Below are 25,621 nucleotides of genomic sequence, written 5' to 3' on the forward strand. Positions count from 1 at the left end.
GGCACCTTGCACCAGTCCAGACAACCCTTATGGTGATTTAAGAGGTCTTAGACAACCTTAGAAAGCTATCCAAGTGGTAGCTGTGAAGAGCTGCCTTCATGCTTAGTATTGAAGGATTGTGAAGCAGCTTTACAGTACAGTGCAGTCTTATAGTATAGATAAAATGAAAGAGAACCACACAAGATGTTTATAAAAATATGTATTTGTATAAAATACTCTGTAGTACGTTCTAGTATCTCCCATACGGAGAAAGACACAAAGCACACAATAGTATAGCAAAGAAATCACAGTAAATAGCACTAATACACTGTGGGCCCCAGTGGGGGCCAAACCATATACTAAAAAAGTGGTATAAGAACCACGACTTGACTCAGGACAATGTCGAAAGATGTAGGATTACTGGGACCCCAAGGGACCACCCAAGGTGAGTAGATAGGGACCCCATGGAGTGCATGTGCAGTGTGAATACACAACCGTGTGCTCCGTACAAGTCTGTGGGTAAGTCACGGTTGGATTTTTAAAGATTAATGACCCTTTCCAGTGGACTTCGAAGAAACCCCGTGGAAGACACAAGGTTGGAGAGCGACCTTACTCGTGGATACTAAAGTACCCAAGTTGCCTAACCAAGGGAAGCCGGGTGCATAAGTGTGAAGTGGGGTCGGAAACCGCAGTTGAACCCAATGGAGGACTTCGAAGAAGAGCCACTGCTGGAAGAGGAGGAATTGTCAGTTGGAATCCAAATGTGGATTCTTGTCAAAGAGTACCTGAAAGCAGAGGTGACAGAGTCTGGGTCACTTGAGAGTGATCAGGGGCTCAGTAAACGGATGCCCACCGATGTTGGTTGCTTCAGGATAGTTGACGGTGACCTTGACTCTGCAGCTGAGGGGACCAGGCGACATTGAGGACGACCAGGAGCCGGATGCGAGCTGTCCCACAAAGTATGTTGAGTGCTGAGGGGTCGGAGTCCGGCGGGAGCACTAACAAGCCTTGGCAAAAGCAACCCACACAGGAAGTCAAGGAAGTGTACGGTACGGACCAGTAAGGTCCAGGAGACTCACCACACGTAGGGGAGTCAGGGCAGGCCATGAGCAATCAGGGGACCCTCAATTGGACCCACAGGCACAGGAGTGGCATGAGTGGACCTTGGGCAGCTTCACAAAACAACAGGCTACGGATCACACGGTGCGAGGTGGTTGAAGATCTTTGTAGGAAGAGTTGCCAGAGGTTGGGGCTATTTGGAGCCCTGGAGCCCAATGCACTTGTCGAAGGATTGCCAACAAGCACTTGCACTTGCAAAAGGACGTTGTGCACAGGAGTTTGGGTATTGCAGCCCCCCCAAGGGATTCTGACCTCAAACTCGGTGAGAGGGCAGCTTCGACCTCGAGGGATGTAGAAACCCACCTCCTGTGTTACTGGGCCTTTCGGAGTCCGTAGGAGCTCGGGATCACCAGACCGGTCAGCAAAGTTGCTGTGCCTGCAAATGCAGGGGAGTGACGCCTTCACTCCAAGGGAGATTATCTTCAGGTGTCTTGGATGCTCCACAGGTCCTACACAGATCCTGTACGGCACACAGGCACAGAAGATGCAGCAGACTGAGAGGGAGACGAAGTCAGGCCCAAATGAAGTCCAGAGTGCCCAGAAGGTCGAAGTGCAGTGGTTTCAGTTCTGAATCTTTTCCAGGACAAATCTAAGGTACTACAGCCAGGCAAGCCTTCAAGTACCCATGGGAGAGGGTTGGAAAGGTTCAGGGGACCCTCGCAGGGCAGGGTCTGGACAGGGAGGAGGTTACTCCCATGTCCTTTGTCCAGTTTCATGCCAGATCTGGAGTTTAACTGGACTATGCACTGGGACACCAAATGTGCCCCTCATGCAGAAACCCGGTCCCTGGCAAGCTCACCCAGCTAGCCCTAATACACTATATCCTGTCTGGGAGGTGGTCACACCTCGCTGTGACAGGTCGCCTATTGTTCTGCCTTCCCCTGCTCGAGCTTGGCTCAGAAGCAGGAGGGCAGAAATGTGTCTCTGGTCGGCAGCAACCATTCTGTGCTGTCCGGAGCTAGAAGGCTGGTACTTGGAACACCAGGAACCCCACAAGAAATGCTTCTGAGGGGTGGAATCATACCTCCCACACCGGTTACTGGAGTGGGGGTATGATTCCAACATGTTTGACACCAAACACGATAGGGTTTTTTTTTCAGCCGTTTTAGAGTGGTCATCACCCGGTCGCATAATGCCCCTCTATAGTAGTATATGGTTGCTAAACTGACAACCGGGGAGAATGGACTCCGTAGGCTGCAGGGGTGTCCTGCTCATGCAGGGGCACCCTTTCACTTAGAAACAAGCACCCTACCCTCAGGATTGTAATGGCCTGCTATACAGGTGACTTACAGGTTTTAAGTGCACTGACCCTTAGATATATTAAACCTATATCTTAAGTAAGTGGTGCATGCACCAACTTACACAGGCTACAATAGCAGGCCTGTAGTTCCATTTTGCATGGCCTCTCATGGGTGGCATAATACATGCTCAGCCCATGGGAGGCCTCTGGGGTACCTATGCCCTGGGTACATGTGTACCATATACTAAGGACTGACAAGGGTACCCCAGTCTCCAATCTGGAGTGTACCCAAGTACATAACATAACAGCTTAGGGAGAAAGCAGATAGACTGGGGCCCTAATTAGCAGGGTCCCAGTCAGACTAGTCAAAAATAGCATTACATCCAGCAAAAAAGTGGGGGTAACCATAAGAAGCAGATCATACTTTTCTACAACACCTTTATGACCCATAGAAAGGCACTGTGAGAAACTGGAGCTACCTTCAGCCTCAACTCCGGAGCTCTCAATAGAGCCTATTATAAACACGATCCGACAACCTAAACTACTCAAATAAACCTAGACGCGACTAAGATCACAGTACGCATGATACAAGAGTAAAATACTGCTCAGAAAACACCTTAAGAAAAAAGCAAAGAGAATGCAAAATTAAATAAAAGGTGAAATGTGAACAGAAGCTACATGCTGTCATGGATTACCTTAATTGGTTTTAAATTGTTAAGTAGTCGATCATTGTTTTTGCCTGTTAAGTCAAGGTAATGAACAAAGGTCCCAATAGGAGCCCATTTCAATTTCAGTCTTTAAATACTGGTGGGTCTAAAACCTGGATGGACCTGCTCCACTTAAAGTCCTGGACTCTAGCTGTAGGAGAGTAGGATCTGCTTCACATGTGTACCCCCACTTTTTGCTGGTGTTTCACTGTCTTTCGACTTTAGTCTGGCTGGGACCCTGCTATTCAGGACCCCAGCCTAGCTGCTTCCTCTCTAAATTGATTGCATGTACTTTAGGTACACTCCAGATTGGATTCTGGGGTACCCTTATGAGTCCCTAGTATATGGTATACTATGGACCCAGGGCATAGGTACCCCAGAGGCCTACCAGGGGCTAAAGCATGTATTGCGCCACCCCAGGAAAGCCCTCCAAAATGACACCACAGGTCTGCTACTGCAGCCTGGGTAAGGTGGTGCATGCACCCCTTACTGAGGTATAGGTTCACTATACCTCACCTATCACTGCACATAGTAACCTATCAGTCACCCCTATGGCAGGCCTTATCAATCCTGAAGGCAGGGTGCTTGGTTATACAGAGAGGGTGCCCAGGCATGAGCTGAGCCCCTCTGCAGCCTTCGGAATCTCTTCTCCGGAGTTGACAGTGGTGCAGCCTGACCGTATACTCTTAAGTGCATTATATCTAAAACGGTTAATGCTAACTTTGGACTGGCTGCGCGGAAACATGTTGTGTTTGGTGTCAAACACCTTGGATCATACCCTCACATCAAATCCAGATGTGAGAATATGATCCCACGCTTCTAGAGGGAGAGACATGACAGTACTGGTATACCCGGTAGAAACGTAACAGAGCCCTGGCATCACAAAATGGATGCTTCAGCCACAGACACGGGTCTGGCCTCCTGCTGCTGACAGAAACTCCGGCAGGGGAGGCCTGGACAATAGGTTTCCTGTCACAGGGAGGTGTAACCACCTCCCAGACAGGCTTATGTGTATTGGGGCTGGGTGGGAGCACTCTCTGAGTGCTTTGAAGTCCTGCACTGGGAGCACATTTGGTGTCCCTGTGCATAGTCCAGCACAAACCGGTTCAGGGGCTTCCAGCCCCTGTTCTGGCGCGAAACTGGACAAAGGAAATGAGTGTAGCCACCCCTCTTTCCAAACCCTCCCATAGGTGGGTCCCCAGAGTTAGTCACACCCCTACCTTAGGTATAAGTAAGGAACCTCTGTAACCAGAACTTTAGATATCCCTGGACGAAACTCTGAAGCTGAATCCTGGATCTTCGACACTACTAAAGACTAGAGGACTAAAGAAATCTCCCTTGGGGTCAAGGAGTGACTCCCCTGCTTGGCAGGCACCAACGAAGCATTTTGCTGGGCTGCATCTCCAAAGCTCCCGCCGGATTCCGAAGTATTTGTAGCCCAGGAAGCGGATTTCCAGACATCTCAGAGGCCGACCCGAGTCCCCAGCAAAGCTGAGACCCGCAGCTCTTGTGAGTAGCGTGGAACCGGAACTCCTGGTCACCGTGCACTTTTGCAAGTGCATTGACTTCTCGACGTCTCTTGAAGTCGTGCTTGGGGTTACTTGTAGCCCCCACCTCGAGCAGAGAATCCACCGAAGATTGTCGGCCTAGTCACCCCGAGTGACCCGTGGGCCGCCATTTTGTGTTTCTTCTCGAGGTCCCTTCGTGATCCCTGGTCCGTCGACGGGTGGGTCCCTGAGAGGGTAACTTTGAATTTCCTTGGGCTTCCCTGGTTGCTCCAGATGTGCCCTCACTCCCTACCAAGTGGCGAGTCCCTCAGACCTTGCTGGTCTGCACCGAAGAATCTCTCCTTTCTGCGTGGGTTGCTGTTGCCAAGGCTTGTTGTGTCCAATCCGGGCACCGACGCTGCAGCACTCAACATCCTTCGTGGGACAGCTCTAATCCAGCTCCTGGTCGTCCTCGACGCCTCCTGGTCCTCGTGGCTGAAGAGTCAAGCTTCACCTCATTCACCTGAAATCACCCGACATCTCTGGGCATCCACCTATCGTCCTCCAGGTCACTGGCAAGTGACCCAGACTCTGTCCCCTCTGCTTTCAGGTTCTTCTCGACTTTGATCCAGGCTTGGATCTCTTCGGACATTTCGCATCTTCTCAGCAGCCAGCACTTCTTTGCCAGCTCCCATTGAAATCGACGACGCGACCCGACACCATTTGACACCTATGCACTCGGCTTCCCTGGGTGAAGTAACTCGAGTACTCCGGTGCTCCCGTGGGTGTTGACCCTAGAACTTCCTAAGTCCCAAAGGGTTTGGTCCTGACTCGTTTCTAAGTGTCCCTAATCTTTAAAAATCTAACCGCGACTTTCCCCATAGAAGCTAACGGGAGCTCGCGGCTGTGTTCTTACACTGCACACGACCCCCGTGGACCCCCTGTGTCACTACCTTGGGTGGCTCCTTGGGGTCCCAGTGATTCTACAGGTTCTAGGCCTTGTGTCTAGTTAAGTCGCTGTTCTTATACCACTATTTTAGTATATGGTTTAGCTCGCCCCTAGGGCCTGACGTGTATTTGTGCTTATTACTGTGATATGTGAAGTGTAACTTATGTGTTTTGACCTCTAGCCTCATAAAGAGACTAGGAGGGTGTGTTTAGAAATACATACATATATGTTATATATATACCTGGTGTGGTTGCCTTTTATTTAGCCATTCAAGAGATTATAGACTGGTAAAACAAGCTGCTTTACATTCCTTTAAGACTTAGCCTGAAGGCTGCTCTCCATAGCTACCACTAGGATAGCTTTCAATAAAGGTTGTCTTTAACCTATCATCCATAAGGGGTTGTTTGGACTGGTACAGGGTGCCCACTATAATTAGACCAATGCCAGTTCTGAACTAAAATCACCAGTTAACTTGGAGAGAAGGTATATTTTAAAACTCCTATTACTGAGCATTTCTGTTTATGGTCTAATAAAAGGGTATTGTGCCACTCTTTAACTTTCCCTCTTTTATGTAAAATAATGCTACAAGGTAAGTTTACATGCTGTCCATGGTCAGATGTGCATAAATCACTGTCCCACTGTAATATATTGATAATATGCGTACTAAGATCCTCGTGGTTCTGCGCGGACTCCTAACAGGAACTTTGTGATATGCAGGGGAGTTCTTAATGTGTGGTTATGGGCAGTATGACGTAATGTTGAGAGTATGAATGAACACTAGAGAGAATAAAGATACTGCTCAACTGCAGCTCCCATGTGTGGCATAATCTGTTTCCATACTCCAGGGCTGGAGAAGACGCTACACCCAAAAGAGAGCAACTCTATAGCTGCAAAGTAAACACTTCAAATAATGCACCATTTTGTTTATGCACTTTTTTTTTATTTGTCGATGTAAGTTATCTGCAGGACAGATTTTTCTGTAAGTTGTTTTCCGGAATTCTAATAACATCTTCATTTTTATTGTAGAAATCTGCACTAATTTCTGGACTTTACCACTTCAAGTGTGCTATCTGTTGCAACGAGGACAAATTTGTGAAAGAAATGCTTCGTATGGGCGTTCATATTCCAGAAAGGTACCTTATATTAAATGTAAGCCTAAAACGCACAATATGGAGTAAGTGAGGAGGAATCGTCCGTCTCCCTCCACAAAAGTCTTGTCAGCCTACTGTCAATCGTGTACCACTGTTTTTTTTTTTTTGAATGTTTGGGTTGCTTTTCATAATATATCAGTGTTCCCATGCGTACTTATCTGTTGAAAACAATAACTTTTTTAGTAAACTGAAAACTACCGAGCCCTCATAATTTACCGTCAAGTTCAATCATTTAGAATACAAGCAAACTAACCTCAGGTTTTTTGTATGGAAAGAAAGATGAATGTGCTTGCAGATTGCTTTAAGCCTGAAGTTTTATAGAGAGAGTCGAGCAAGGGTTCCTTCGTTCCCCTCAGCGTCCAAGCACAAGTTGATACATCAAGAGATTTTACATGTAGATAATGCAAACATTTTAATTTCAAAATGTGATACGACTATTTTTTAAATAGTTTTTTATCAAGTATTTCTCTCAGTGGACATTCAACATAAAACAAATTCGCCACACACCAGCTGATCAACAAGGCCAGTGAAGCAATTATCACTCATAGTTTCAACACATGTTAAATAAGCAACGGGTAGATAATTGCATAACAAAGAACATGAAAATATGGACATCTCAAAAGTCGACATGCAGGGTTAGTATGTAGGAATGGTGCAGAACGAGTGACAAATCACTATAAAGACACCTTGACAAACCTCGGGGAAGTGACGAGCCCTCTCCTTTTGTCAACACCTCGTTCTATCCTGGGAGATGAAGTTGCCGAGGATGAGAGGGAGAGCCAGGGTGAGACTGGCCAATAAAGCAATCGGGCAGTGCCCGAAGGTCTACTCTGACGGGAGTAGTATGAGTTGTATACTTCTCATCACAATGTATTTTGTGTGATAGATGGCCACACCCTTTTGGCCATGCCCCTTTGGTCCGAAGGCTATATTGGAGTCGGTCCAAATCTGTTTTTAATCGGAACTTATAATGTTTTGATAAGTTCGATGTTTTTATTTTTAATCGGTCCTTATATTGTTTTAATAAGATAGGTATCTTTCGATGTTTTGTAGGATAATGATAATTTGTGAATCAAGGTTTATAAAATGATGCTGTAATGAAATCAAAAGCGTATAAAATGGTAAGCTAGGATTTTGAATCGAGGCTTATAAAATGATACTGTAATGAAATCAAAAGCATATAAAATGATAAACCAGGATGTTGAATTAAGGCTTATAAAATTATACTGTAATGAAATCAAAAACATATGATACAACAAGATCAGATCTGTAGTGCGCTTGCCCTGGCATGTCTTGTTTTAGGGGTGTTTATGGACTCTGTAAGAACAATATTGTGTGTTTAGCTTAGAATTGCTGTAATATTTGGTAAGTTTCATATCATCACATTATTGAAAAGAATGATAACGCATTTTAGGAAAAATAGATTTTATTAAATATAAAAGAAGCTCGGAGGAAGTTTTATTTTAATGCAATATTTACAATTTAATTGAAAACCTCTTTACATAACAGAAACACAGTTTGAGGTAATTACAGTCTCATTATGTGGAATTACATATATCTGACCACATTCAGTGACAATAAAAAATGAATTCAAGCTTATAGTTGAAAAATGAGGTAGCGGTAGTTATCAAATACATTATGCACCGCTGCATATAAATCACAGTATCAATTGTACAAAACAAGTCCCTAATCAACTAATATTCATTTCATTTATCATCTTTATTTCGGTCAGAAGGACCATAAAAGAATTACACAATATAATAGTTCACACATGATTAAGACCAAATTATTTATAAAACAAATGGCCTTGAATTTACAGACAAGTTCATTCAATTGGTGTTGACTTAATACATCGATTGAGACTGAACCACATAGCTGTTAAAAATGTTGCGACTGCAAATACAATTGGGGCCGACAAATCTTCTTTTAAAATCCTGAATGCTTGGAGGTGCCGTCTACAGCCCAGGGGCCCGATTCACAGAACTAACTTAAGACAAAATCCTAAACTTACTACCATTTTGGTATTCACAGAAGGCACTTACTCATTTTGATATTCACAGAAGGCACTTACTCATTTCGGTATTCACAGAAGTTAGGAGTCCTAACTTTAGGACTCCTAAATGCCTTCTGTGAATACCGAAAGTCTTAAAATTAGGATTTTTCTCAGTTTAGTAGTCCTAAGTCTAAACTTAGGACTACTAAATTGAGAAAAATCCTAATTTTAAGACTTTCGGTATTCACAGAAGGCATTTAGGAGTCCTAAAGTTAGGAGTCCTAACTATACTACTACTAAACTGAGAAAAATCCTAATTTTAAGGCTTTCGGTATTCACAGAAGGCATTTAGGAGTCCTAAAGGTAGGAGTCCTAAACTTAGGACTACTAAATTGAGAAAAATCCTAATTTTAAGACTTTCGGTATTCACAGAAGGCATTTATGAGTCCTAAAGTTAGGAGTCCTAACTATACTACTACTAAACTGAGAAAAATCCTAATTTTAAGACTTTCGGTATTCACAGAAGGCATTTAGGAGTCCTAAAGTTAGGACTCCTAACTTCTGTGAATACCGAAATGAGTAAGTGCCTTCTGTGAATACCAAAATGAGTAAGTGCCTTCTGTGAATACCAAAATGGTAGTAAGTTTAGGATTTTGTCTTAAGTTAGTTCTGTGAATCGGGCCCTCCATCTTTATACCTGCCGTTTAATCTGACTTTTAAACAACAGTTCATGTCCATGAAAGATGCGACATACTCATTATTGCATATTGAAAAGTTGGAACCTTTACCATTCTCCGTGGCCGAATCGAACTCGGCTGTGTGGCTTTTCCATGGGTTGATTACTTTACCATTTCCATTGTTTAAGTTCAGCTCATGTATGAAACACTATGCCTTAGGCAGGTTCGAACCATTGGGTACCGCTTTCCTGCATGAAGTTTGGTCACTCCCATTTACATACAGGTGCCTGAGAGAGGGTAAAGAGGTTTATTTAAAAGGAGAGGAATGCACTTCCACACCTGCTCTCTCGGTAGTCTGTAGGAACATCCAATTGCATGGCGCATGCAACGTTCACGCACCGAATTTAGCTTGCATTCTGAAGGGAAATCCTGTACCAGCGATTACACCCACTTTCACATTATTAGCTAACTGTAGTTATTTGCTTTTAAATAATGAACCATGCTGCGGGATGCTAGTGAGGATTCCGTACATTGTAACTGTCTCACAACGCGTAGTCTGTTAAAAATGTCCCTTTCCCACCCCCGCATGGGAGACTAGATGTATCCATCTGGCCTTCCATCCCAACCTTGAAAGCAGAGATCAACAAGATGAGCAGAATAAGGGCTCTATTGTCTCAGAAATAAGTCGCCCTGACTTATTCGCGTGAAACATTTGTCCTTTACGTAGCAAACACATGCACCGAGGTGCATGCGCTTTTGAATTCTGATCTCCCCCTTCATTTCAGTGCTCTGATTCATACTATATTCAATGCCTCGTCAACAACTGGCTTGGTGCATTTTTTCAAAGTTGTGGGCTCCGGCCTTGTGACCTCCTTCCAAACAATATTTGGTGTGATACCAGCAGTTTTTCATTCTATCTTTTCCAGCGTCTTCGGCCGGCTTCCGTTGATTCTTGCCTTGACTGCTGGTGTGCTGCTGTTGGTTTGCTTGCTCCGCAATGGCTGTACAATCTGTATCACACGACAGCCTGCCCCGGCTGTTTCAACTGCGCAACCGGTTGTTTGATTTCTATGGAACATTACCACTGGCCACTTTTGAGTGTAGCCTATGGATTATCCTTCCGGTTCTCATACCTTACTTGCCTGCAACCTGTTTTCCATTGGCTAGATTGTCCATTCGAAAGTGGGCTCTGGATTTGTGCCTGTCGAACACGGCGTTTCCTGCCCCAGATTATGATCGACTAATGAGTCCCTTAGTGGTATCGGGATTATGGCCTGTGGAGCGGCACACGGAGTCCTAGGGAATTGGGATATATATGCAGCAGCATATGACTTCTTGGCGAGAAGTTATCTGGACGAACTCGCAAGTTGTCCTCTGATGGTGCTAGAGGCTCCAGTTATCGAAGAACATGTATGTTCATTTACTTTACTTGACTGGATGGCTGAATCTTTAACTGAACATTATAATGACTTCCTCTTGGAGGCAGTTGCAACTTATTGTGCCTACACGTTCATGGATTAAAATTGGCAGTTGTCCATCTTCCGCACGTCCTAATCCACATTTTTAATTTTTCTTTTTTTACTCCACATTGGGCTGTATACCGCCCCTGAGAGTAGTTTTATTTTTTTTACCTTTTCTCAACAAATGTTTTGAACTTTCACTACCAATTATATGGATTGGCAATATGTGAACTTGGTTCCGTCTCACTCGAACTTGAACTCTGCGTTCCTACATTGCTTCCCTATTCTGTTCGTGGTCCGATCAAGGGAGGGTGTAGTGGAAACGGGGTTTTATGTACACACATTGCTATGTAAGCATAAGCGTTTTAGAAACTAAACGCCATCTTGCCACTTTGCTGCTTTTGCACACGACACTACAGGTGGCTGTTATTACAAGTAAAACTGCTTGCTTGCTTTTTCTTCACATGAGAACGGTCTGTTCACATCCCTAGCTATACAGCGCGACCTTAGTCTGAACACTGTGTGCAGAAGCCGTCAAGGTCAAATAACAATGTATGCTGTTGAATTCAGGTTGATCGGCCCACGCTCTAGACACAACACGCACACAGCTGCAGATAGATGAGACTCGGGTGCCTTTAATATTGCATTTGCATGCATGATTCAGACACTTGGAGAAAACCTTTCCAGACACAAAGAGCAGAGCTGACCCTGTGATGTGATTCACCTAAGCTGATCTTTGAGGTATGGGGTTCCCCATTCAAACCTAGAGACCTTCTATTAGTTTATAAAACTAGTTTACTAGCCAAGGGAGGGTGGTTCAGAAAGTATTATAGGAGTTGTTCTCCACTATCATTTGTAATATGATTTCTCCCTTCATTTTCTATGGTATTGTAACAATGCTGATAGTTTTGTTTTTAATCATTTGCCTGCTTATATTAGCCAAAGTACTACACCTTAGAGCACGTATTTAAAAATAACATTTTTCAACTTTCCCGTGTCTCTGATTACTCTTGTTGTGGACTGATTTTTTTTTTAAATATCTTCATTGCATTTTTTATCATTTTCCTAATACAATCAAATTACGCATTGGTACATGTTGCTCTTTTTTGACAAGATCAATGTTGCTACGTCACTGTATATACAGTTCTAGGTATTATCATTTTATAACCATAGCATAAGTAGCATCTTTGTCGCAGGAGTTGACGTGCATTTGCAAATTCGCATGGGTATCTACAACCCATGCATACCGTTACCTCTAATTGAGGAGCAGGGCTCGTTTATTACATGTGACTCCTCACAACAGTAATTAACCATAAGCAGACATGACAATTATTACAGAGGTGCATGGCCCATATGTAGTTTAACTTTAGGATCACAGTAGACAATAGTGCATGGGCGATAAGAAGTGAATATCGTAACTGATTGCAAGATATCTTCATTTTTAACATTTTAACCACAACTAATAAAAAATAAAGTAAAAGCAAAAGAAAAGGAGATATCTAGTACTTAAAGGAACGTGCATCTGGTGTAGTACGTGCTTTTCGAGTGAAGTCATGCCAAGCGCCATGTGTACATAGTGGATGCGAGTTACTTTTCCTGTTCTTTGCATAGTCGCATGGACACTAAGGTATCTTGCGTCTGAAGTTATGTCTATGAAATGTCATGATGGAATGTGGGGTCATTGCCCGACCCGACAGCTATGGCCAAGGCGCCTTGTGAGTACAGCCTGTCAAACTCTTGTTGTGGACTGATATGAGAATAATAACGAAAAGGTGTTTCTGATTCCCACCATTCCTGAGAGTACTCTAATCATTGGTAGCTTCGAGATGATACAGAGAATGAATGAGACACTGATGCTAGTCGGATAGGGGTTCTGGGCACTGAGGTGAGTTGTTTGGTAAACCACAATTCACTGAGGTCCTGGTTTCCTGTGCATAGTTCTGTTCATGAGCAGAATCCCCGCAACACAACCACAACAAGAACAGACATGCTCTGTGCAGCTAAACTGTGGAAAGGCAATGGGAGCACAGACACAACAGGAGTGCACAACCTCATCAGTCAGGAACAATGTACAGACAACATACCACAACACAGACAAGAAGTGCTCCATCACAGAAAAACACAGCAACATCAAACAAACTACAGATGCACAAGCAATAAAACCTCATAGCAAACACAGCAGGACATCGGGGGATGCACACCAGGCAATGACAAGGCAACATACACCCACAGTACTGCATGCACAACAAGCAGTGTGTGCACACCAAGCATACCAGCCCCACACAGATACGAGTGACATAACATCAACACACACAACACCAATCAGCACAGCACAAAGACAACATCCCACCCAGAAAGTGAAGCAGTACCACAGCAACCACACATACATTCAACACAACACCAACAGATGCACAAGTCTGGGTCAGGAAGGTGGAAACAACTTGACCAGAGGACTGGGCAGCACACACAGTTGAAGTGCATATGAGCAACCATGACTGCCAAACAGCACAAGAACATCACATATAACCTATTGGGGAAATGTCCTGAGTGACACATTGCTCCTGGCCAAAGAACTGCACCACAAAGCACAGTGTCACACATAAAGTGATGGGGAGGCACTCACACATTTAAACCAAGGGGACATCTGACATCAAAGTGAAGTGTTTTGCATGTCAGTAGGGGACATGGCAGGAGTGTACCATACACAAATAGAGGGAGTGCTGACTCACAATGGGTAGGCATCTGAAGCACAGATAGGTGTCAAGGAAGTTGCACCGGATGTTCCACAGAGGCAGAATGCTGCTAACTCCCTATGCCCACCTTCCGGAACGCACTGTGAGGATACAGCGGCTCCAGACAGGGGGAAAGGGGAATGGGACAAGAAGAGACACTCGTACGTTCCTGGACTCCTTCTTCTATTCTGGATGAGCTGGTTCTGGAGTTTCCAAATGCACTGAAGGAGAGAACACTTCAATCTACTTACTCTAATTACCTGGCCATCTATATTCAATACATCTAAGTACCTCCCCTACCCAGGTCCGCTGGAGTATTGGCTTCTCTTCTATTCAGCTGACTACCCACTGGTAGGATGGTGTTTCAACCTAATGCACAAGGAAAATAAAGGGGGTTATGATCACATTTCCTGCTCTTACTGAGTGTCTAACTAAACGATTTCTCCCTCCATCTTCCTTACCATTGTGTTAGTCTTTCTGATCTTTACATAGTATTTAAAGCAATAGAGAGCTGCGATGTTTAGATGGTTGCACCCAAGTCTTTAGTGACTTCTCGCTCTTGTCGTAGCAGAATGTACAATGAAGAACTCGGCTTCAGGGGGGAAAATCGCGCAAAAAGGTAAGAATAGGAAAACAGAGGAAGGTAAGAGTAGGTAAGCTCGCTTGGGGAGGACAGGGAAGAAGCCCGAGTTCGCTGGTTAATCTTTAGTTAGATTTGTGCTCAAATCCAAGTCTGAAATAAACTCTCTTACTTGTTCATCTTCGTCAGTAGGAAATTCTTGCTCTCCCAAGCACAACGATAGACCTATCGGAGCAGAGAGAGACTGAAATGTCTTCCGAAGTCCTTTATCAGCTGCTTGCTCACCAGGACGTTGATAGCGCTTTTGCAGAAGGGGTCTTGCAGCTCACTGAGACTAAGTAGAAATTACCTTCACAGAAGGGGAAAACAGAAATGGGATTTCCTCAGATGCCAACCTCTGAACTCTGAGTCTTTCTAGGAGACTATCAAAAATCCTTCGCAAGCGGTCGGTAGACGCGCGTGCAGGAATCTAGACACGCTCAGGATATTACTCCGGACTTTTCTCTCAGAGCGCGCGAAAACACAACTTCCCTCAAACGGACTCAAATTGAAGTGCGCATTAGAACGCGCCTTGCTGACGCACGTACTCTCGTCTCTCACGAGACTTCACTGATCAATCAGTAATGTGGAGAGCTTGAGGAAACAAGCGGCCATCTTGGAACGGGGTTGCTAACACTACTTAGTATTTATCCAAATATTACAGCAGGAGGGCTTAACTGTTACTCGAGCTCTTTTCTTATGCTGCTTTACAATGATAACGGCATGCACGTTGTTCCTGACAGTACCCCCTCTCAAAGACCGATTTATCGGTCCTGGCTTCAATGGATGTCGCAAATGAAATTGTCTGATCATTCTTGGGGCATTCACATTTTCTGCAACTTCCCAAGTACGTTCTTCAGGCCCATAACCTTTCCAATCTATCAGATAGACTAACTTGCCTCTAAGTCTCTTTGAATCTAACACCTCTTTTACCTCATATTCAAAATGTTCTTTGATCTTCAAAGGGGGTGGAGGACTGTCTAATCGGAGATTAGGAGCTGTCTTTTTTAAGAGAGACACATGAAAAACAGGGTGAATCCTCAACTGCTTGGGAAGCTTGAGTTTACAAGTTACGGGGCCTAAAACTTGTTCTATAGTGAAAGGGCCTACAAATCGAGGTTGAAACTTTCGATTTCCCTTTAACCCCAAATGTCGGGAGGATAACCATACTGAATCTCCCACCTGATACTGTGGGGCCTTTCTCCTATGTTGGTCTGCTTGTTTCTTGTAACTCTCTTTTGCCTTGACTAAATTGGATTCGGCAGCCTTGCGAGCAGAGGCCAATTCCAACAACAGATTGCTAGCAGCAGGAACCCCAAAATCTCCCTGATTACAAAAGGGATTCGGGTGTCTCCCAAAATTTAAAAAGAATGGAGAATAACCGGTGGAAACATTCTTCTCATTGTTGTGTGCGAATTCTGCCATCCACAGGAAATCTCACCATTCACCACCCCGATCCAAAAGGAACAAACGCAAGTACTGTTCTAACTCTTGGTTCACCCTTTCGGTCTGACCATCAGTCTCAGGGTGGTAACTGGTAGAATGTCTGACTTCACCGCCCAACCCTCTCATGAAAGCCTTCCAAAAGTGGGACACAATTTGAGGGCCACGGTCTGAAATCAGGACCTTAGGGACCCCATGAATCTTCACAATATTTTCCCTGAAAAGCTTAGCCAACTCAGGGGCTGAAGGAACTCCTTTTACTGGGATAAAGCGGCTCATTTTAGTGAAGGTGTCTACTACTACCAGTACTGTGTCGTAACCCTTACTCTGTGGAAGGTCTACAAGCAAATCTAACGGGACTGTATGCCAAGGTTGTTTAGCTGTGGGTAAGGGTTGCAAAAATCCCGATGGGGCCTGCCTATTTGATTTTCCTCTGGCACAGAGCCCACAAGACTCCACATAATCCTTAATTTGCGATTTCATATTCGGCCACCAAAAATAACACTGGATTAGGTCAATAGTCTTCAACGTTCCTTTATGGCCAGCTAAAGGTTGATCATGACAGTCTCTTAAAACTTGTTCTTGAATCTCTTTAGTGGGTAAGTACAGAGCTCCCAGTCGATAAGGCAAGGAATCCTTGATGACTCTTCCTTCTTCTTTGTTCGCCCATTCGGTAATTTCTGCAGCAGACATTTGTTTGCCAATCTCTTCTTTATAATCTGTAAAAGAAAGCGTACACACAATCTTAGATTCTGGGATGATGGGTTGTGGAGTTACCAAATGCTCAGTACTTTCTGTCTGGATCCTGGACAATGCATCTGCTTTGCCATTTTTACTTCCGGGGCGGTATGTTATCACAAAATCAAAATCTGCAAAATAAAGGGACCATCGCAATTGACGTGGTGTGAAGGTCTTTGCAGATTTAAGAAATTGGAGATTCTTATGGTCCGTAAACACTGTTATGGTGTGTCGAGCTCTGAGTAGATGATGTCTCCATTCAGTGAAGGCGTCCTTCACAGCCAACAGCTCTTTTTCCGCAATGGTGTAGTTAATTTCGGCTGGATTCAATTTCCGAGAGTGATACGCCACAGGATGCAGCTGTCCCGTTGATTTGTGCCGCTGAGATAGGACTCCGCCAATGGCTTTATCAGAAGCATCCGCTTCCACAAAGAAGGGTTCTTCAGGATCTGCATGAAGCAAGATGGGTGCAGAGGTAAAGCTGGTTTTAAGAGATTCAAAAGCTTGTTCTGCCACTGTTGTCCAAGAGAACTTCACTCCCTTCATGAGCAACCTGGTGATCGGAATGATTTTCTGTGAAAATCCCTGGATGAGCCGGCGGTAAAAGTTTGCAAATCCTAGAAATCGTTGAATCTCCTTTACATCTTTTGGTGATGGCCATTCGATCACAGCTTGAACCTTCTTAACATCCATCAAGATTCCTCCTGGCGACAAAACGAATCCCAAAAACTCCACAGTCCGTACACTGAAGGCACATTTCTCTAATTTTACGTAGAGCTGGTGCTTATGAAGTCTCTCTAACACTGTCTTGACATGCCCAGGATGTTCTTTAGGATTCTTGGAGTAAATCAAGATATCATCGAGATAGATTACTGCAATTTTATCCACCAAATCTCCCATAATGTCGTTGATGAAGTGTTGAAAAGCTGCCGGGGCATTGCATAGGCCAAAGGGCATAACCTGATATTCAAAAAGACCATATTTGGTCCTAAAAGCGGTCTTCCATTCATGACCTTCTTTCATGCGAATCAGGTGATATGCCCCTCGAAGATCCAATTTGGTGAATATTTGAGCATCTTTAATCTGATCTAGAAGGACGGAAATCAAGGGCAACGGGTAACGGTTCTTAACGGTGACCCGATTGATTGCTCGATAGTCGATGCACGTCCTCAAGGAGCCTTCCTTCTTCGGAATGAAAAAGAGTGGGGAGGACACCGGAGATTGTGACGGCCTGATGAATCCATTTGCTAAATAACGATCAAGATATTCTTTGAGGGGGAGGAGCCTAGCCTGCAGCCGAGATGGCCGCCTAGCTCCTCGGCTCCGCCGACCCTTGCGCCCTTCGTCGATATCCTGGCAAGAATCCTGCGCCTCCGAGCCCTACGCTTACCGGCGCCACGTTCCTGACCACGTTACTGTGACTCCGGTCGAGAACGGAGCTGCCCCGGCGGAGTTGAGCCCCGGTTTCCATTCCGGCCTTCCAAGCGGTCGCAGCCGGGCCATTGTTTAGTGGGGACGGCCGGCGGCGACAACGATAGCAGCGGCCGCTGTGGAGAGGGAGGAGCCGGTGCACCGGACCTGGAGCGCGGCGCTGGGATTCTCACAGCAGCCTTTTCCATGCTCGGCTGCCCAGCGCGCCCCGCTCGCAACATTGTATCTGGCTCCCGTATACTGTATCCCGGCCCAGCTGGGAGAGGGCCGGGATCGCTTCTTTGTTGCAGCCTACAGCAGCGGACGCCATCTTCCGCATCGGAAACCCTGGTCTTGCCGGTGGGTTTCCCTGCACCACAGATTCCCTGGTCCTTGAAGCCTCTCCACGACCGGCTGCCTCCACGTTTCCTGCACCACCAGGGCCCCGCTGAGAGCTCATCACTTTCCAGATACCGATGGCTGGTGAAGGGGGCTTGCTTCCCGGGGCGCTCGATGGTTGCTTGCCTAAGATGGCGGACGCAACAGCACCCTCCAGCCTTGATCCACCGCTGGGGCTTCACGACATCCTGGCAGCACTGGAGGACCTGCGGTTGGCCTTCCACGACTCTGCCACTCGTTTGGGGGACCGGTTTGATTCGACTTTTTCAGCTGGCCATGATGACCCTCCAGTGCGGCATGATAAGCCACATCTGCAGTCGACTGTCGGTGGGTCACCCGAGTTGAGGTATGTGGCAGTGACGGGGGGACGTGTCCCAGTGCCCGCTGCGGTACTCTTCGGCTCCGCCCTGGAGGAGTCTGACAATACTGCTCCCTTGGTATGGCCGGAGCTTGTGTCTCAGACGCCGTTTTGCCCATCTCTTTTGTCCTTTGGTGCCACGTTTCTGCGCGTCCTCCTGGACTTGCTTCCTGTACATCGGCCGGCCGCTACTCTGGAACTTATGCATCGTCCTGCTCCCTGTTGTACTAGCCACGGCATAGCAGTGGCGCATTCTGTGGTCCTTTACTATCGAGCTTCACTCCAGTTTGACTTGTCTCTTACACCTCGACTTCTGCACCGGACTCCATGGTGGCCCATCCCGTCCAGGTTGGCTGTACTGCAATTGGATTCTGTTGGACTGCAGATTCGAAGGGGCCAAGGCTGAGGAAGGGGGTTTTTCTTGTTGTACATTGACACGTATATGGCTGGGACTGGGACTTGTGACTGTCGGAGGTACATGTAGCATGGGTGTTAGGTCGGGGCCTGGGGTTGGGTGACCGCGGGTAACGATTTTGCTTGCATTGAATAGATCCTTGGCCCTCCTCCGATCAACCGTGACATTCTTTTTCTTTTTCTTCTCTTTCTCTTCTCCTACATTTCGGGTACTCTTTTGGGGCGACAGACACACTGCTAGGGGGGGTAGGCCGTAGCCTCTGCATGCGTGTAGGGTGGGGGGTATATTTCCTTATTGGTTTTTTTCTATGGGCCTCCTTTTTCTTTTTTTTCTTTTCTCTTTTTTCTTCTCTCTTTCTACTCTTTACCTTTCTCGCTTGCTCTTTCCTTTATTATTTCTTGGGTCGATGGGAGGATTGGGAACTTGTGGGTAGTGCTTGGGGATCGTCAAGTGATATGCTTCTTTCCTATCCTGATTTCATTGAGTGCTATTGATTACCTTACGGATAATGCTTGCTGACTCTTCTGATGATCGTTGCCCACTATAGTCCTAACTGCATTGCTCTGATTCGGATCCTTCCAGACCTGTTGCTATGGACTTATTTCAAGACTTTATAAAAATTAAACCTCATCATCCTGGCGCTCGGCGGCACAATTGTGTATAACGTAACTTGGTCTATTCGTGTTTGTACTGATATGCTGCTGAGTTGTATAATTGCTTGCTGATGTGCCTTTTATTGTCGAGGCCGGCCTGCGGGTTGTAGGCCCGTATTTGTTCGCACATACTGTTAAATAAAGGTTTTCCAAAAAAAAAAAAAAAAAAAAGATATTCTTTGAGATAGCCGTTCTCTGCTTCCGTCAATGCGTAAATCCGGCTGCAGGGCAGTGCAGCTCCCAGTTCTAAATCAATCGTGCAATCATATGAGCGATGTGGCGGAAGTTTCTCCGCCTCCTTTTCGCTAAAGACTTCTTGGAATTCGAGATATTCAGTGGGAACTTCTGAGGTATCTATGACCCCAATTGAATCTCCACAGAATGACAATAAGGTGGCCATAGAAGGTTCTTGAACCTTAGACGGGGAAGCGAAGCAATGTTCAGAACAGAAGGTGGAATCCATATCAACCGTTCGATTTTCCCAATCAATCGTGGGATTATGCAATGTAAGCCATGGGAGGCCCAAAATAATCTGAAACTGTGGGGCATCAATCAAATTAAATTGAATGACCTCATGATGTCCATTTGCCTGGATCAGATCCACGGATTCGGTATGATGTGTGATGGGGCCTGAGGAGAGATTAGTCCCATCCACAGCTCAAACGGATTCTTTCTTTTCCTTGCACATGGCCTGAATTCCCATTTTCTTTGCATATTTAATGTCGCAAAAATTGCCGGTAGCCCCTGAATCGATCATTATGGCCACTCCAGCTATCTCTTGATCTCCGAACTTCAAAATCATTTGTAGTATTAAATGTGGTGTCTGAGTCTGAAGGGTATTCATTATATGATGAATTCCTGGAGCCTGGTCTTCCGTTTTTGCCACCTGAGCGACTCCACCTACAGATGGTTCTGGGAGTTTCCCGAATTCATGGTTTTCGGTCTCTTCGGACACTCCTTCACAAAGTGGCCGGAAACCCCACAATACATGCACAATTTCTTTTGCCTTCTTTGTTCTTTTTCTTCCTTGCTTAAAGGCCCACGAACCAAGCCTATCTGCATTGGTTCACTATCTGCAGCTCCACTGGAACTCTTGGTCGTATCTGGTTTCGTTCGATCAAACCGAGGGAGGTTCCAACGAAAATCTCTTGTTTTTCTTTCACCTCTCCTTTCAGAACTTCGGAAATCAATTTCCAGAACTAGATCTACCAGCTCAGAGAATTCTGTGGGTCTATGAGGAATCTGTGCCAGAGTATCCTTTATTTCATCTCGTAACCCCCGATAGAATAGTGCTGATCTCTTCTCCTCGGGCCAATTGGTCTCCACCAATAATTTGGTAAACTGAGTCAAGTAAGTAAGAAGATCCCGGTTCCCTTGGCGCAGTTCTAACAGCTCATTATCGGTGGCCTGAGAGATTTTGCGCCGATCAAAAATTCTGAGAAATTGTTTTAAAACGTTCAAAATCATACAGGAATGGGTCATCACGAGAAACTAAAGGCATTGCCCAATTAGCGGCATCACCCCCCAGGTAGGACAAAATAAAGGCTACTCGGGATTGGGCATCCGGGAAAAGAGTAGGGCGACACATAAAATGTAGCGAACAGTGGGTAAGGAAGAGTTGAGCCTTTTGGGGATCACCATGAAATCTTTCAGGGGGGGCCAAGGGTATCAAGGGGGAAACTGAATGAATTACTTGAGCTACAGTATGTGGATCTTGAACTGACTGGGAACTACCAGAAAAGGTTGGGGCAGGAGGTGTCCCGTGGAAATGTCACTCACTCTCTGAGACAATTGCATAGTTTCTTGGCGGGAGGTTAACAGTTCCTGTCTTAGGTTCTTATTTTCTTCACTTAAGACCCCTAATTCCCCCTGAATTCCCTCTAACATTTCCCCTAAGGCCTTTAAACTAAAACCCTCAGCCAATCTGCCCAGGTGGGGAAATTTGCGGGCACTTCAATCTGTCAAGGAAGTTGCACCGGATGTTCCACAGAGGCAGAATGCTGCTAACTCCCTATGCCCACCTTCCGGAACGCACTGTGAGGATACAGCGGCTCCGGACAGGGGGAAAGGGGAATGGGACAAGAAGAGACACTCGTACGTTCCTGGACTCCTTCTTCTATTCTGCATGAGCTGGTTCTGGAGTTTCCTAATGCACAGAAGGAGAGAACACTTCAATCTACTTACTCTAATTACCTGGCCATCTCTATTCAATACATCCAAGTACCTCCCCTACCCAGGTCCGCTGGAGTATTGGCTTCTCTTCTATTCAGCTGACTAACCACTGGTAGGATGGTGTTTCAACCTAATGCACAAGGAAAATAAAGGGGGTTATGATCACATTTCCTGCTCTTACTGAGTGTCTAACTAAACGATTTCTCCCTCCATCTTCCTTACCATTGTGTTAGTCTTTCTGATCTTTACATAGTCTTTAAAGCAATAGAGAGCTGCGATGCTTAGATGGTTGCACCCAAGTCTTTAGTGACTTCTCGCTCTTGTCGTAGCAGAATGTACAATGAAGAACTCGGCTTCAGGGGGGAAAATCGCGCAAAAAGGTAAGAATAGGAAAACAGAGGAAGGTAAGAGTAGGTAAGCTCGCTTGGGGAGGACAGGGAAGAAGCCCGAGTTCGCTGGTTAATCTTTAGTTAGATTTGTGCTCAAATCCAAGTCTGAAATAAACTCTCTTACTTGTTCATCTTCGTCAGTAGGAAATTCTTGCTCTCCCAAGCACAACGATAGACCTATCGGAGCAGAGAGAGACTGAAATGTCTTCCGAAGTCCTTTATCAGCTGCTTGCTCACCAGGACGTTGATAGCGCTTTTGCAGAAGGGGTCTTGCAGCTCACTGAGACTAAGTAGAAATTACCTTCACAGAAGGGGAAAACAGAAATGGGATTTCCTCAGATGCCAACCTCTGAACTCTGAGTCTTTCTAGGAGACTATCAAAAATCCTTCGCAAGCGGTCGGTAGACGCGCGTGCAGGAATCTAGACACGCTCAGGATATTACTCCGGACTTTTCTCTCAGAGCGCGCGAAAACACAACTTCCCTCAAACGGACTCAAATTGAAGTGCGCATTAGAACGCGCCTTGCTGACGCACGTACTCTCGTCTCTCACGAGACTTCACTGATCAATCAGTAATGTGGAGAGCTTGAGGAAACAAGCGGCCATCTTGGAACGGGGTTGCTAACACTACTTAGTATTTATCCAAATATTACAGCAGGAGGGCTTAACTGTTACTCGAGCTCTTTTCTTATGCTGCTTTACAATGATAACGGCATGCACGTTGTTCCTGACAGTACCCCCTCTCAAAGACCGATTTATCGGTCCTGGCTTCAATGGATGTCGCAAATGAAATTGTCTGATCATTCTTGGGGCATTCACATTTTCTGCAACTTCCCAAGTTCGTTCTTCAGGCCCATAACCTTTCCAATCTATCAGATAGACTAACTTGCCTCTAAGTCTCTTTGAATCTAACACCTCTTTTACCTCATATTCAAAATGTTCTTTGATCTTCAAAGGGGGTGGAGGACTGTCTAATCGGAGATTAGGAGCTGTCTTTTTTAAGAGAGACACATGAAAAACAGGGTGAATCCTCAACTGCTTGGGAAGCTTGAGTTTACAAGTTACGGGGCCTAAAACTTGTTCTATAGTGAAAGGGCCTACAAATCGAGGTTGAAACTTTCGATTTCCCTTTAACCCCAAATGTCGGGAGGATAACCATACTGAATCTCCCACCTGATACTGTGGGGCCTTTCTCCTATGTTGGTCTGCTTGTTTCTTGTAACTCTCTTTTGCCTTGACTAAATTGGATTCGGCAGCCTTGCGAGCAGAGGCCAATTCCAACAACAGATTGCTAGCAGCAGGAACCCCAAAATCTCCCTGATTACAAAAGGGATTCGGGTGTCTCCCAAAATTTAAAAAGAATGGAGAATAACCGGTGGAAACATTCTTCTCATTGTTGTGTGCGAATTCTGCCATCCACAGGAAATCTCACCATTCACCACCCCGATCCAAAAGGAACAAACGCAAGTACTGTTCTAACTCTTGGTTCACCCTTTCGGTCTGACCATCAGTCTCAGGGTGGTAACTGGTAGAATGTCTGACTTCACCGCCCAACCCTCTCATGAAAGCCTTCCAAAAGGGGGACACAATTTGAGGGCCACGGTCTGAAATCAGGACCTTAGGGACCCCATGAATCTTCACAATATTTTCCCTGAAAAGCTTAGCCAACTCAGGGGCTGAAGGAACTCCTTTTACTGGGATAAAGCGGCTCATTTTAGTGAAGGTGTCTACTACTACCAGTACTGTGTCGTAACCCTTACTCTGTGGAAGGTCTACAAGCAAATCTAACGGGACTGTATGCCAAGGTTGTTTAGCTGTGGGTAAGGGTTGCAAAAATCCCGATGGGGCCTGCCTATTTGATTTTCCTCTGGCACAGAGCCCACAAGACTCCACATAATCCTTAATTTGCGATTTCATATTCGGCCACCAAAAATAACACTGGATTAGGTCGATAGTCTTCAACGTTCCTTTATGGCCAGCTAAAGGTTGATCATGACAGTCTCTTAAAACTTGTTCTTGAATCTCTTTAGTGGGTAAGTACAGAGCTCCCAGTCGATAAGGCAAGGAATCCTTGATGACTCTTCCTTCTTCTTTGTTCGCCCATTCGGTAATTTCTGCAGCAGACATTTGTTTGCCAATCTCTTCTTTATAATCTGTAAAAGAAAGCATACACACAATCTTAGATTCTGGGATGATGGGTTGTGGAGTTACCAAATGCTCAGTACTTTCTGTCTGGATCCTGGACAATGCATCTGCTTTGCCATTTTTACTTCCGGGGCGGTATGTTATCACAAAATCAAAATCTGCAAAATAAAGGGACCATCGCAATTGACGTGGTGTCAAGGTCTTTGCAGATTTAGGAAATTGGAGATTCTTATGGTCCGTAAACACTGTTATGGTGTGTCGAGCTCTGAGTAGATGATGTCTCCATTCAGTGAAGGCGTCCTTCACAGCCAACAGCTCTTTTTCCGCAATGGTGTAGTTAATTTCGGCTGGATTCAATTTCCGAGAGTGATACGCCACAGGATGCAGCTGTCCCGTTGATTTGTGCCGCTGAGATAGGACTCCGCCAATGGCTTGATCAGAAGCATCCGCTTCCACAAAGAAGGGTTCTTCAGGATCTGCATGAAGCAAGATGGGTGCAGAGGTAAAGCTGGTTTTAAGAGATTCAAAAGCTTGTTCTGCCACTGTTGTCCAAGAGAACTTCACTCCCTTCATGAGCAACCTGGTGATCGGAATGATTTTCTGTGAAAATCCCTGGATGAGCCGGCGGTAAAAGTTTGCAAATCCTAGAAATCGTTGAATCTCCTTTACATCTTTTGGTGATGGCCATTCGATCACAGCTTGAACCTTCTTAACATCCATAAAGATTCCTCCTGGCGACAAAACGAATCCCAAAAACTCCACAGTCCGTACACTGAAGGCACATTTCTCTAATTTTACGTAGAGCTGGTGCTTATGAAGTCTCTCTAACACTGTCTTGACATGCCCAGGATGTTCTTTAGGATTCTTGGAGTAAATCAAGATATCATCGAGATAGATTACTGCAATTTTATCCACCAAATCTCCCATAATGTCGTTGATGAAGTGTTGAAAAGCTGCCGGGGCATTGCATAGGCCAAAGGGCATAACCTGATATTCAAAAAGACCATATTTGGTCCTAAAAGCGGTCTTCCATTCATGACCTTCTTTCATGCGAATCAGGTGATATGCCCCTCGAAGATCCAATTTGGTGAATATTTGAGCATCTTTAATCTGATCTAGAAGGACGGAAATCAAGGGCAACGGGTAACGGTTCTTAACGGTGACCCGATTGATTGCTCGATAGTCGATGCACGTCCTCAAGGAGCCTTCCTTCTTCGGAATGAAAAAGAGTGGGGAGGACACCGGAGATTGTGACGGCCTGATGAATCCATTTGCTAAATAACGATCAAGATATTCTTTGAGATAGCCGTTCTCTGCTTCCGTCAATGCGTAAATCCGGCTGCAGGGCAGTGCAGCTCCCAGTTCTAAATCAATCGTGCAATCATA

The 25,621-nt window shown here is 45.4% G+C and overlaps 1 protein-coding gene across 1 annotated transcript in view; it reads left to right on the forward strand.

The window, feature by feature from the left end:
- LOC146821053 (E3 ubiquitin-protein ligase PHF7-like) overlaps window positions 1-25,621 on the forward strand; it is a 1,746,711-nt gene that overhangs the window by 1,299,221 nt on the left and 421,869 nt on the right. The window contains exon 9 of the mRNA XM_085611988.1: window positions 6,508-6,614. Within this exon, the coding sequence (XP_085468114.1) occupies window positions 6,508-6,614 (107 nt within the window). The remainder of the gene's footprint in view (window positions 1-6,507; window positions 6,615-25,621) is intronic.

Source organism: Triturus cristatus, chromosome 6, assembly GCF_964204655.1.
Source record: "Triturus cristatus chromosome 6, aTriCri1.1, whole genome shotgun sequence".
NCBI lineage: Eukaryota > Metazoa > Chordata > Amphibia > Caudata > Salamandridae > Triturus > Triturus cristatus.